We start from the raw sequence: 14,017 nt of genomic DNA on the forward strand, positions 1-14,017 counted from the left end.
CCAGACTGTTATACAGTTACTAACCACACTCTGATACAAACCAGACTGTTATACAGTTACTAACCACACTCTGATACAAACCAGACTGTTATACAGTTACTAACCACACTCTGATACAAACCAGACTGGAATACAGTTACTAACCACACTCTGATACAAACCAGACTGGAATACAGTTACTAACCACACTCTGATACAAACCAGACTGGAATACAGTTACTAACCACACTCTGATACAAACCAGACTGTTATACAGTTACTAACCATACTCTGATACAAGCCAGATTGTTATACAGTTACTAACCACACTCTGTTACAAACCAGACTGGAATACAGTTACTAACCACACTCTGATACAAACCAGACTGTTATACAGTTACTAACCACACTCTGATACAAACCAGACTGTTATACAGTTACTAACCATACTCTGATACAAACCAGACTGTTATACAGTTACTAACCACACTCTGATACAAACCAGACTGTTATACAGTTACTAACCACACTCTGATACAAACCAGACTGTTATACAGTTACTAACCATACTCTGATACAAACCAGACTGGAATACAGTTACTAACCACACTCTGATACAAGCCAGACTGTTATACAGTTACTAACCACACTCTGATACAAACCAGACTGGAATACAGTTACTAACCACACTCTGATACAAACCAGACTGGAATACAGTTACTAACCATACTCTGATACAAACCAGACTGTTATACAGTTACTAACCACACTCTGATACAAACCAGACTGTTATACAGTTACTAACCACACTCTGATACAAACCAGACTGGAATACAGTTACTAACCATACTCTGATACAAACCAGACTGGAATACAGTTACTAACCACACTCTGATACAAACCAGACTGTTATACAGTTACTAACCACACTCTGATACAAACCAGACTGTTATACAGTTACTAACCATACTCTGATACAAACCAGACTGTTATACAGTTACTAACCATACTCTGATACAAACCAGATTGTTATACAGTTACTAACCACACTCTGATACAAACCAGACTGTTATACAGTTACTAACCATACTCTGATACAAGCCAGACTGGAATACAGTTACTAACCATACTCTGATACAAACCAGACTGTTATACAGTTACTAACCATACTCTGATACAAGCCAGATTGTTATACAGTTACTAACCACACTCTGATACAAACCAGACTGTTATACAGTTACTAACCATACTCTGATACAAGCCAGACTGTTATACAGTTACTAACCACACTCTGATACAAGCCAGACTGGAATACAGTTACTAACTATACTCTGTTACAAACCAGATTGTTATACAGTTACTAACCACACTCTGATACAAACCAGACTGTTATACAGTTACTAACCACACTCTGATACAAGCCAGACTGGAATACAGTTACTAACCATACTCTGATACAAACCAGACTGGAATACAGTTACTAACCACACTCTGATACAAACCAGACTGTTATACAGTTACTAACCACACTCTGATACAAACCAGACTGTTATACAGTTACTAACCATACTCTGATACAAACCAGACTGTTATACAGTTACTAACTATACTCTGTTACAAACCAGATTGTTATACAGTTACTAACCACACTCTGATACAAACCAGACTGTTATACAGTTACTAACCATACTCTGATACAAACCAGACTGTTATACAGTTACTAACCACACTCTGATACAAGCCAGACTGGAATACAGTTACTAACCATACTCTGATACAAACCAGACTGTTATACAGTTACTAACCATACTCTGATACAAACCAGACTGGAATACAGTTACTAACCACACTCTGATACAAACCAGACTGGTATGCAGTTACTAACCATATTCTGAAACCAACCAGACTTATACAGTTTTATTCAATTATGTAGAGGAAAAGTCAGCATTATACAGGGGGGAATGAGCGGAGAATTTAATCAAAATGTGACCACAATATATACATATTGTACTGTACATGAAGGCCTATAATGAAAATTATTTAGCTGACAACAAGGTCTCTACAGCTCATCAGCAAAGACAGCAATCTACAAGGAGAAGAGCTGTATAGAGGTATGCGTTGTGCATTCGTTTATCTCCCACACACTGCACCCACCCTCATCTCTGAGGGGGTGTCCTCTCTGCATGCACACACACCTCTTCTGGAGTTACCTACATTTCTACTTCTGGTGAACAGAGGAATTCTCCATAAGTGCACACACGTCAAGTATATACTCCTATCAAACATCAGACCTTTTCCTTGGCGATCTAGCACATTCTCATTACATGCATGCTTTATAAATTCCCAGTGGAGCGGTTGTTCTAAGTGAGGAGAAACAACATTCCAGGAGAGTTCTAGATGATGGGGTAACAGTCCAGGAGAGTTCTAGATGATCGGGTAACAGTCCAGGAGAGTTCTAGGTGAGGGGAAACATTCCAGGAGAGTTCTAAGTGAGGAGAAACATTCCAGGAGAGTTCTAGGTGAGGACAGGCAGTTAACCCACTGTTCCTAGGCCGTCATTGAAAATAAGAATTTGTTCTTAACTGACTTGCCTAGTTAAATAAAGGTAAAATAAAAAAATAAAAACATTCCAGGAGAGTTCTAGGTGAGGCGAAACATATGAGGAGAGTTCTAGGAGAGGCGAAACATTCAAGGAGAGTTCAAGGTGGGGAGAAACATTCCAGGAGAGTTCAAGGTGGGGAGAAACATTCCAGGAGAGTTCTAGGAGAGGGGAAACATTCTAGGATAATTCTAGGTGATGCGAAACATTCCAGGAGAGTTCAAGGTGGGGAGAAACATTCCAGGAGAGTTCTAGGTGAGGAGAAACATTCCAGGAGAGTTCTAGGTGAGGGGAAACATTCCAGGAGAATTCTAGGTGAGGAGAAACATTCCAGGAGAGTTCTAGGTGAGGGGAAACATTCCAGGAGAATTATAGGTGAGGAGAAACATTCCAGGAAGGTTCAAGGTGAGGAGAAACATTGCATGAGAGTTCTAGGTGAGGAGAAACATTCCATGAGAGTTCTAGGTGAGGAGAAACATTCCAGGAGAATTCTAGGTGATGCGAAACATTCCAGGAGAGTTCAAGGTGGGGAGAAACATTCCAGGAGAGTTCTAGGTGAGGAGAAACATTCCAGGAGAGTTCTAGGTGAGGGGAAACATTCCAGGAGAATTCTAGGTGAGGAGAAACATTCCAGGAGAGTTCTAGGTGAGGGGAAACATTCCAGGATAATTATAGGTGAGGAGAAACATTCCAGGAAAGTTCAAGGTGAGGAGAAACATTCCATGAGAGTTCTAGGTGAGGAGAAACATTCCATGAGAGTTCTAGGTGAGGAGAAACATTCCAGGAGAATTCAAGGTGAGGGGAAACATTCCAGGAGAATTCTAGGTGAGGATAAACATTCCAGGAGAATTCTAGGTGAGGATAAACATTCCAGGAGAGTTCTAGGTGAGGATACACATTCCAGGAGAGTTCTAGGTGAGGAGAAACATTCCAGGAGAGTTCTAGGTGAGGGGAAACATTCCAGGAGAGTTCTAGGTGAGGAGAAACATCCCAGGAGAGTTCTAGGTGAGGAGAAACATTCCAGGAGAATTCTAGGTGAGGAGAAACATTCATGGAGAGTTCTAGGTGATGATAAACATTCCAGGAGAGTTCTAGGTGAGGATAAACATTCCAGGAGAGTTCTAGGTAAGGGGAAACATTCCAGGTCAGTTCCAGGAGAGGAGAAACATTCCAGGAGAGTTCAGGATAATTCATGACAAATTACACCATTCATACAGTGCAGCATTTTGCCTGCCCGGACATGCTGCAGTGGCTAACCTTTAGATGATGCACAGAGTGCTGTTCACATAATCACAAGTCCCCACTTAGGCTTTAAACGGTACTTAAAGCTACAGCCTGGGATTTAAAGCTGTTCAATAGTAAATTAAATCCTTGATATTTACACCCATTGATCCTTGAAGAATGTAACTTAGAAATGCCTGAGGGACATAGCATAACCATGTCTTTACCATTACCCAAAATATAGGCTGAGGTTTTATTTCTCCATTGTTTAAAAACAGCAAGAATGTAAACAATGCATAGCTTCAAAATATGGTTAAGATTTTGTAAAAATATGTTCAGTCATTGTATGTAGAGCGCCGTCTATGGATTTGGGATGGGTTACATTTCCCTAGCACGGCCATTTTGTTATTTATTTTTATCCAAGAACGTAGCTTTATATATGGTATTACAGTGCATTCGTAAAGTATGTTTTTGTTTAATTACAGCCTTATTCTAAAAATGATTAAATACTCCGCTCAGGTGCATCCTGTTTCCATTGATCATCCTTGAGATATTTCTACAACCTGGTTTGAGTCCACCTGTGGTAAATTCAATTGATTGGACATGATTTGGAAAGGCACACACGTCAATATAAGGTTCCGTAGTTGACAATGCATGTCAGAGCAAAAACCAAGACATGAGGTCAAAGGAATTGTCTATAGAGCTCCGAGACAGGATTGTGTCGAGGCACAGATCTGGGGAAGGGTACCAAAATATGTCTGCAGCATTGAAGGTCCCCAAGAACACAGTGGCCTCCGTTGTTCTTAAATGGAAGAAGTTTGGAACCACCAAGACTCTTCGTAGAACTGGCCGCCCGGCCAAACTGAGCAATCAGGGGAGAAGGACCTTGGTCAGGGAGGTGTCCAAGAACCAGATGGTCACTCTGACAGAGCTCCAGAGTTCCGCTGTGGAGATGGGAGAATCTTCCAGAAGGACAACCATCTCTGCAGCACTCCACCAATCAGGCCTTTACGTTAGAGTGGACACGCGGAAGCCACTCCTCAGTAAAAGGCACATGACAGCCCGCTTGGAGTTTGACAAAAGGCACCTAAAGGACTCTCAGATCATGAGAAACAAGATTCGCTGGTCTGATCAAGGAAACGTCTGGAGGAAACCTGGCACCATCCCTACGGTGAAGCACGGTGGTGGCAGCATCATGCTATGGGGATATTTTTCAGCGGCAAGAACTGTGAGACTTGTCAGGATCGAGGGAAAGATGAATGCAGCAAAGTAGAGAGATCCTTGATTAAAAACTTGCTCCAAAGCACTCGGGACCTCAGACTGGGGCGAAGGTTCACCTTCCAACAGAACAACAACCCTAAGCACACAGCCAAGACAACGCAGGAGTGGCTTCAGGACAAGTCTCTGAATGTCCTTGAGTGGCCCAGCCAGAGCCAGGACTTGAACCCTTTGAACCCGACCCGAACATTTCTGGAGAGACCTGAAAATAGCTGTGCAGCGACACTCCCCATCCAACGTAACAGAGCTTGAGAGGATCTACAGAAAAGAATGAGAGAAACTCCCCCAGTACAGGTGTGCCAAGCTTGTAGCGCCATACCCAAGACTCGAGGCTGTAATCACTGTAAAGGTGCTTCAACAAAGTACTGAGTAAATGGTCTGAATACTTTCCGAATGCACTGTATATATTCATGGTGAGGCAAGTCTAGCTCGGGTGGTGCTTGAAAATTCAACATGGTCCATTTTTCTCTTGTTGATCTGTCAGGGTCAGTGAGATGTGTTTGTTTTGTGTGGTATATTCTGTGCTTCAAATGCTTTTCAATGTCAGTGTGGTTGGTATTTGGTATTTTATTAGGATCCGCACGAGCTGTTGCAGCAGCTGCTCTTCCTGGGGTCCACAAAAACAGCTCAAGGACTGAACTACATAAATGTAAAACGTCCCATACAACCTACATATCAGTACATACACACAATATCTTTGATGGAAAGGAGTTCCACGTAATCATGGCTCTATATAATACTGAAGGTCTCAGTGCTCTATGTAAGTTGATTATGCAAACATTTTGAATTTAACAATGTTTCTTATAAAAACAAGAAGTGATGCAGTCAGTCTCTCCTCTACATTTAGCCAAGAGAGACTGACATGTATGGTATAGATATTAGCTCTCTGAATGTTAGAGTTTTAAAACATATTTTGGAATAAGTGTCAATTCACACATTTGTCATTATCTGTAGACAGATAATCTGTCTGCTGGGTTCCAAAGAAAAATGTATATTTATAAATCTATGAGACACAAAACATATGGCACTTTCTTTTTCCAAAGAACTTTGGCTTTGCCCACCCCCCCCCCACTGACCTGAACCCGAACATGATCTCGTCGTGGCGGAGGTGGGCGTCGTCGTCGATGGACAAGATGGCTTCTGTCTCCACGACGTCCCAGGGCAGGAACCGGTTGTTGAGGCTGTTCTTCTCCGTGCGCACCACCTGCAGGACAGGAGACATGTTAGAGGGATAGTGCAACATCTTGGCAATGCCCTTTTGTCTACTTCCTCAGAGTCAAATTAACTCATAGATGAACTCATGGATACCATTTTTATGTCTCTGTGTGCAGTTTGAAGGAAGTTGAAGGTATTTTCTGGAGCCATCGCTAACTTGTGTTAGCGCAAAGACTGGAAGTCCACAGGAATCTTCACTGAAAAAACATCTTTTAGTATTTTGTTAATTAGTTCATTTGTACTTGTATTCATACAATCCCAATAATGTGTGCATGCCAGCAGGCACATTTTCAAAATAGAGGACTTCCAGTACAGAGCAAAAACAATGTGTTTTGCATCCTATGAGTCCTAATGTGGAATTTCATTAAAGTAGGCCTAGAGCACAGGGTAGTAAACCATGGGCCAAACCACTCAGCCCCCCTTTCTCAACAACATTCTTAGACTAACCGCTCTTTAAAAACAAGGTATGTCCAATAGCAATAAATATTTAAGAGGATTTTAAAATGTGTCAACCAATTAGGCTATTAATTCAAGATCATTCAACTATCCTCCCATCACAACACCCTGCAGAGAGTGAATCTCGCCCACAGACTGTGTCATTTGGGGTTCTTGAATATTCTGTTTAACTTCTCATCTACTATAAAAGCCAGACCTTTGCTGTGGACTAAACATGTTATATTTCCTTTTATATCAGTGGGTGTATTTTGACTGGCTGGCCTGCAGACCTGTAGGGAAAAGCTTCAAAGTGAAGCAGGGAGAGCAGATCAAATCAACTTCAGGAGCTAGCCTGATGTACTAGAGCGCACTCTCTCAGACACACAGCCTCAGACTGCTGCACCACATCACAGGTTGAGGTTACACTTTTTGCATTTCAGAGTATTCTCTCCCAATCAATAATATTGTTCATTCTGAGCAGTGAGAGCACTAAGCAGCAGGGGTATGTTTGGTATTCAGCGACGGCGGAAGGTACTCACCACGATGGGCAGGCCGATGTCTGGCCACAGCAGGTCATCTGAAGGAGGCTTGGGGGAGTTCCACACCACCACCACCTTGTTGAGGTAAGGCAGCCCGTTGAGCCTCTCCAGGGAGTTCATCAGAACCTCCTCCCTCTCATAGGTCAGCATGACCACGGTGAATTGCTCCCGGGGCACATTCCCACCCAGCGCTGCCTGAAACTCCTTCCCCGAGCCACCCGTGCCACTGCCAATGGGGCGGAAGCCCGTGCCCGAACCCAGGAACTTGGCCTCCGAGGGCAGCACCGGGTCCAGCGGCGTGTGAGGGAAGAGGTGGAAAGGCCCCGGGGCGCGGTTCCAGGTCTGGTAGGTGTCGGATGCTGTGTAGGTGAAGTTTCGAAGGAAGCGTGGTGAGGCGTAGGGTGGCTCCGTCTCCACGGGACCCAGGTCCAGGTCGCCATTGTCGCCCATGTTAGCATCCGTGCCCGCCATCTTGCCCGCCTTGTGGGGGATCTCCTGGGCGGGCTCCTCGTGGATGGGCGCTGGGGGCACCTGGATGCGGGTCCGGACGCTAGCCAGAATTGTGCCCAGGACGTTCTCTGAGGTAGAGAAGTAGGTTTCCCACAGGAAGCGGCCCTGTCGCCGCATGGCCAGCAGGTCATTGTCTGATAGGCTGCGTAGCAGGAAGTGCAGCTCGGTGATGCGGGGCTTGGGCACCATAATGGCCGCCTCGCTCCAGTGGACCAGCTGATGGTAGGGCAGCTTGGCATGGTCCCCCAGTACCACAGGGATGGCCCCCACCTCCAGGGCCTCAAACAGCCTCATGCCATTGCCCGCTGAGGCCATCAGTTGACCGTCCCCGGGGGAGATGACCAAGGCAAAGGTGGAGGCCTTAAGGACCTCTAGCCGCTCCTCCCTCTCCCCACACAGGGCCCACTCTGTGGGCAGGCTGGGCTGCGGGCTCTTACAGGTGAACTCCACCAGCACCCGGTCCAGGCGGCTGTCCTGCACTGCCTTAAGCGTTCCGATGATGCGATCGTCGTAGTCGGCTGGCGGGTCTCCCTCCATCTCCTCCTCAAAGGACTGAGGCGGCCCCTCCTGCAGGCTGCTCCTCAGAGACTCCACCCTCTCGCCCTGGAAGGTAAACAGGTACTTCCTCTTGACGGGCACCTGGGGCGGCACCTCCAGGAAGTTGGGCTCAGAGAGGGCATGGACCAGTGGGGACACCACCAGGTCAAAGCCCTCGCGGTACTGCTGTTCAAGAAAGGTGGACTGGGCCACTGCCGCCCGGCCCGTGCTCACATTGTACAGGAAGTTCTGTGTCATGGACTTCCTGGAAAGGTGGACCAGGAGATGGTTGTGTCCGTCAGACCTCCAGTACGGCAGAGCCTTCAGCTGCTTCTCCAGCGCTGAGGGGGCCGGGAGGGGGGAGGAAGGAGACTCCTGCAGCTCCCCCACCAGCACCACATACAGACAGGCGATGCTGGGGTTGTCCGTCACGTAGATGCTGCTCTTCACCGAGGTGGCGAAGGCCTGCCTGACCAGTGGGTCCAGGGACTCACCCCAGGGGTAGGAGGCCGTGTCGTAGACGTACACAGGGAAGCCAGAGGTCAACGGGCAGCGGGCGTAGTCGAAGCAGGAGCGCAGGCGGCAGACGTGGGCAGACTTGGGCGGGGGTAGTCCTGGGTCATCCTTGTCAGGTAATAACCTCACGGGAAGCGAGAGCTTGGGCTGGTTCTGGGCCATCAGCTCCTTGTATGAGTGCTCCGTCTGGCTGATGACGTTCTTCAACTGCAGCAGGTCCTGCTTGGCACTGTCGATACTACGCTTGCACGCTTCGATACGCAGGTTGAGTCGGACGATCTCCCCGTTCAGCTCCTGCCGCTTGGCCTCCAGCTGAAGCAGCTCCTCGCTGACCGACTCGCGGATGCGGCACAGGTCCTGCACGTGCTTGGCTTCGCACAGCTCACCGCCGGGCCGAGGGCCGAAGATGCGCTTGTCGGGGCCGCCTGCCTCGTCGATGGTGGTGAGGTAGTAGTGGGCAATGAGCGGGAAGAAGACCAGGATGAAGAAGAGCATGAAGCTGAGCCAGGTGAGGCGCACGCGCCGCAGCACCCACGGCTGGCCACCAGCCCCCACCCCGCCACCGTTACGCTGCATCATGGGTTAGGGTCACTGGGCTCAGTGCCGCACCGAAGAGTCTACTAGTCTACGGGAATCAGCAGCCATGGTGCAACCTCGTCAACATGGTGAAAGTGTGGACGCTAAACCATCAGTTGTTCATCGACTTGTTTTTTCCTTATAAAATGTAGATCTACTTGATCTTGGTTTTGCTTTTGGTATCAGATGTCGGGGGACCTCACCTTTATCCTGCAGGTGTGCCATAGTTCAGACAAGTCCATGCCATCATTCCTTTTGTATGATGTGGTTGTATTCCTGGCCTATGTAAGCACAGTGTCGGAGAGGGGAGCCCCTTCTGAGAAACGCCTTGGACGAGAGCATGGCTGGTCACAGTGCAGCAGAGTGTCATCATCGGTCGGCCGCTCCTGCCCAGGTTGTGCCCATTATCTGGGTCCGAGTGGGTCTGCCGAAGAGCGAAAGGCCTCCAAATGTCAAAACCTAAAACAGATACAGAAAAAGTATGTCAAAATGAGAATATATAAGGTCCCTAAAGGCCTGCACATACTGTAGGATATTGCAGTCTCAGCTGCTGGCGCTGGCACATACGCAGATCAAATACACCTCTGCAGTTGACGTAGCCTACATTGGTTGACATAGCCTCGCAAGCCAATCGCAGAATGTGATGACAGAACGGAAGCAAAATGTACCATCTGGCCAGGTTGATAACAAGATTGTAATTTGGTAACATCGCACAGTGTGACGTAATAATCGTAAAAGACAATCTGATTTACAGCGTGGGAAAGCCTTTGGCTGGCATTCTTAGTATATCAGATTAATAAACTCACGGAAAGTTTAGCCTTCACATCATAGTCCAAATAGGCATCAAACCAGAACAATACACTCACTGAGGATGTCACTAGGATAAATAACATTGTCAAGAATTCAAATGTGTGCTTTTGTGTGAGTGATAGATGTTTAAAGTTCATTTAAAAGTCCTATATACTGCATAATTTACTTCATTACAACACACAGCCTAGTTTTTCATTTCTCTCTACAGGCCTGAGATCAGTAAATGATCTGAAAAGCAGCACTGGGCGTACTGTATCAAAACTGCTGACAAGGTAAGATTCTACCAACAGCATCTCCTTCCTCGACTCTACATCCTTATTTGGAACGAGGGCTTTCTCCTCCTCACCAGCTTTCACATCACTTACCAGACAGGTCTTCCTCCTGAACAGCGCAAAAACAAAAGAGGCTGCAGAATCACAATACCGACTATTCTTCTCTGTGTTGGGGTAAACAGCAACAAAAAAGGTTTAGGTTTGCTATAAGCAGATAAATCCTAGTGCAGATAAGAGACTGATTCAGCGTAAAGGGCAGTGGTGAACGGGAGGACACCTAAAATAAAATGTTGGGTATTACTCCTCAGACAACAGCCCTAATGCATCAGTGAAGAATGAAAATAGCCTACCATCTGGCAGACCAAAATAAAAAAAAGGCATAGAACACAAACTAATCAATGCTGGTTCCAGTCTCTGACAAGGCAACAAGGTCACGGTGTAGTATCTTCACTGCTACACCTGCAGATGTTGGTGGCTAGGTCTTATCAAATAGGCCTGAACGCTAAACCCACAACATCCTGATCTGGCTAACATCACAGAATGGAAATCAGATTGGAGAGTTCACACTGACATATATCTTCATAAAAGACGAAGTGTGATGGAGTACGTGTTTACCTTGGCAACAGAAAAGGTTCATTTGTTGATGAGCCTGAAAAACTCCTAGCCCTGACGAAGACTGCACCAGTCATTGGACTAGTCTGCAGAAGTGGCTACTCTGGCTCCCCCTAGTGGATATACACTACACAAAGCTCATCTTGTTTGGTAAACTACTCTGGCTCCCCCTAGTGGATATATACTACACAAGGCTCCTCTTCCTTGGTAAACTACTCTGGCTCCCCCTAGTGGATATACACTACACAAAGCTCATCTTGTTTGGTAAACTACTCTGGTTCCCCCTAGTGGATATACACTACACAAGGTTCCTTGGTTAGCTACTCAAACACATCGCCCTTTAAGGAGAAGTTTATCTAAAGTTCCATGTATAATAGTCATATCTTTATCAATGTTTATTATGAGTTTTTCTGTAAATTGATGTGGCTCTCTGCAATATCATCGCATGTTTTAGAACTACTGAACGTAACGCGCCAATGTAAATTCCAATGTTTTTCTGTGGCTTGGTGGTGACCTAACATAATCGTTTGTAGTGCTTTCGCTGTAAATCATTTTTGAAATCAGACACTGTGGCTGGATTAACGAGAATTGTATCTTTAAAATGGTGTAGAATACTTGTATGCTTGAAGAATTTTAATTATGAGATTTTTGTCGTTTTGATTTTGGCTCCCTGCACTTTCACTGGTTGTTGCGGGGGGGGGGGGGGGGGGGGGAGAGAGGTCTGTCCGTAATAAAGAGATGCTCTGCTTTTTTGACGCCACACTCCAACAAGCAAGTTCTGCAGGGTCTAGTTTTGTCTGATCTTGATTATTGTCCTTTCTAGACCTAATTAAGATGCAGCTGGCCCAGAACAGAGCGGAACGTCTTGCTCTTCATTGTAATCACAGGGCTGATATAAATACTATACATGCCAGTCTCTCTTGGCTAAAAGTTGAGGAGAGACTGACTGCATCACTTCTTTTTATAAGAAACTTGTTAGCATAGTCAACTTACACACAGCTCTGACACACACACTTACCCCACCAGAGGTATTTTCACAGTCCCCAAATTCAGAACAAATTCAAGAAAGCGTACAGTATTATATAGAGCGCTTATTGCATGGAGCCATCTCATATTGCGCAAATAAACAGCAAACCTGGTTTCAAAAAACAGATAGAGCAACATCTCACGACACAACGACTCTCCCCTATTTGACCTAGATAGTTTGTGTGTATGTATTGATATGTGGGCTTGAGCTGTTCTTGTCTATTGATGTTCTGTATTATGTCATGTATTGTGTGGACCCCAGGAAAAGTAGCTGCTGCTTTTGCAACAGCTAATGGGGATCCTAATACCAAATACTGTATGATTCAGTGCAGTATGCCGGTCAGAATTGATTAAAAAAGGTAATGCATGCCTACATATTAAGAAAGAGGTAAGAGTGGTTGTCAGGCAAAAATGATATGAAAATGTTTTACCATTGTGACGTTTGATGTACAGTTACATTCATTCACATTCATGCATATTTTTTTGTGAAGAATCAACAACAAGTGGGACACAATCATGAAGTGGAACGACATTTATTGGATATTTCAAACTTTTTTAACAAATCAAAAACTGAAAAATTGGGCGTGCAAAATTATTCAGCCCCTTTACTTTCAGTGCAGCAAACTCTCTCCAGAAGTTCAGTGAGGATCTCTGAATGATCCAATGTTGACCTAAATGACTAATGATGATAAATACAATCCACCTGTGTGTAATCAAGTCTCCGTATAAATGCACCTGCACTGTGATAGTCTCAGAGGTCCGTCAAAAGCGCAGAGAGCATCATGAAGAACAAGGAACACACCAGGCAGGTCCGAGATACTGTTGTGAAGAAGTTTAAAGCCGGATTTGGATACAAAAAGATTTCCCAAGTTTTAAACATTCCAAGGAGCACTGTGCAAGTGATAATATTGAAATGGAAGGAGTATCAGACCACTGCAAATCAACCAAGACCTGGCCGTCCCTCTAAACTTTCAGCTCATACAAGGAGAAGACTGATCAGAGATGCAGCCAAGAGGCCCATGATCACTCTGGATGAACTGCAGAGATCTACAGCTGAGGTGGGAGACTCTGTCCATAGGACAACAATCAGTCGTATATTGCACAAATCTGGCCTTTATGGAAGAGTGGCAAGAAGAAAGCCATTTCTTAAAGATATCCATAAAAAGTGTCGTTTAAAGTTTGCCACAAGCCACCTGGGAGACACACCAAACATGTGGAAGAAGGTGCTCTGGTCAGATGAAACCAAAATTGAACTTTTTGGCAACAAAGCAAAACGTTATGTTTGGCGTAAAAGCAACACAGCTGAACACACCATCCCCACTGTCAAACATGGTGGTGGCAGCATCATGGTTTGGGCCTGCTTTTCTTCAGCAGGGACAGGGAAGATGGTTAAAATTGATGGGAAGATGGATGGAGCCAAATACAGGACCATTCTGGAAGAAAACCTGATGGGAGTCTGCAAAAGACCTGAGACTGGGACGGAGATTTGTCTTCCAACAAGACAATGATCCAAAACATAAAGCAAAATCTACAATGGAATGGTTCAAAAATAAACATATCCAGGTGTTAGAATGGCCAAGTCAAAGTCCAGACCTGAATCCAATCGAGAATCTGTGGAAAGAACTGAAAACTGCTGTTCACAAATGCTCTCCATCCAACCTCACTGAGCTCGAGCTGTTTTGCAAGGAGGAATGGGAAAAAATGTCAGTCTCTCGATGTGCAAAACTGATAGAGACATACCCCCAGCGACTTACAGCTGTAATCGCAGCAAAAGGTGGCGCTACAAAGTATTAACTTAAGGGGGCTGAATAATTTTGCACGCCCAATCTTTCAGTTTTTGATTTGTTAAAAAAGTTTGAAATATCCAATAAATGTCGTTCCACTTCATGATT

At 45.2% G+C, this 14,017-nt stretch overlaps 1 protein-coding gene across 1 annotated transcript in view; it reads right to left on the minus strand.

The window, feature by feature from the left end:
• The window catches only part of LOC110522550 (exostosin-like 3), a 54,135-nt gene that overhangs the window by 6,847 nt on the left and 33,271 nt on the right, over positions 1–14,017 (minus strand). The window contains exons 2-3 of the mRNA XM_036976152.1: positions 7,267–9,864; positions 6,154–6,281 (exon numbers count right to left, since the gene is read on the minus strand). Coding sequence (XP_036832047.1) covers positions 6,154–6,281; positions 7,267–9,408 — 2,270 coding nt within the window. The 5' untranslated portion in view covers positions 9,409–9,864. The remainder of the gene's footprint in view (positions 1–6,153; positions 6,282–7,266; positions 9,865–14,017) is intronic.

This window comes from Oncorhynchus mykiss, chromosome 4 (assembly GCF_013265735.2).
Source record: "Oncorhynchus mykiss isolate Arlee chromosome 4, USDA_OmykA_1.1, whole genome shotgun sequence".
Taxonomy (NCBI): domain Eukaryota; kingdom Metazoa; phylum Chordata; class Actinopteri; order Salmoniformes; family Salmonidae; genus Oncorhynchus; species Oncorhynchus mykiss.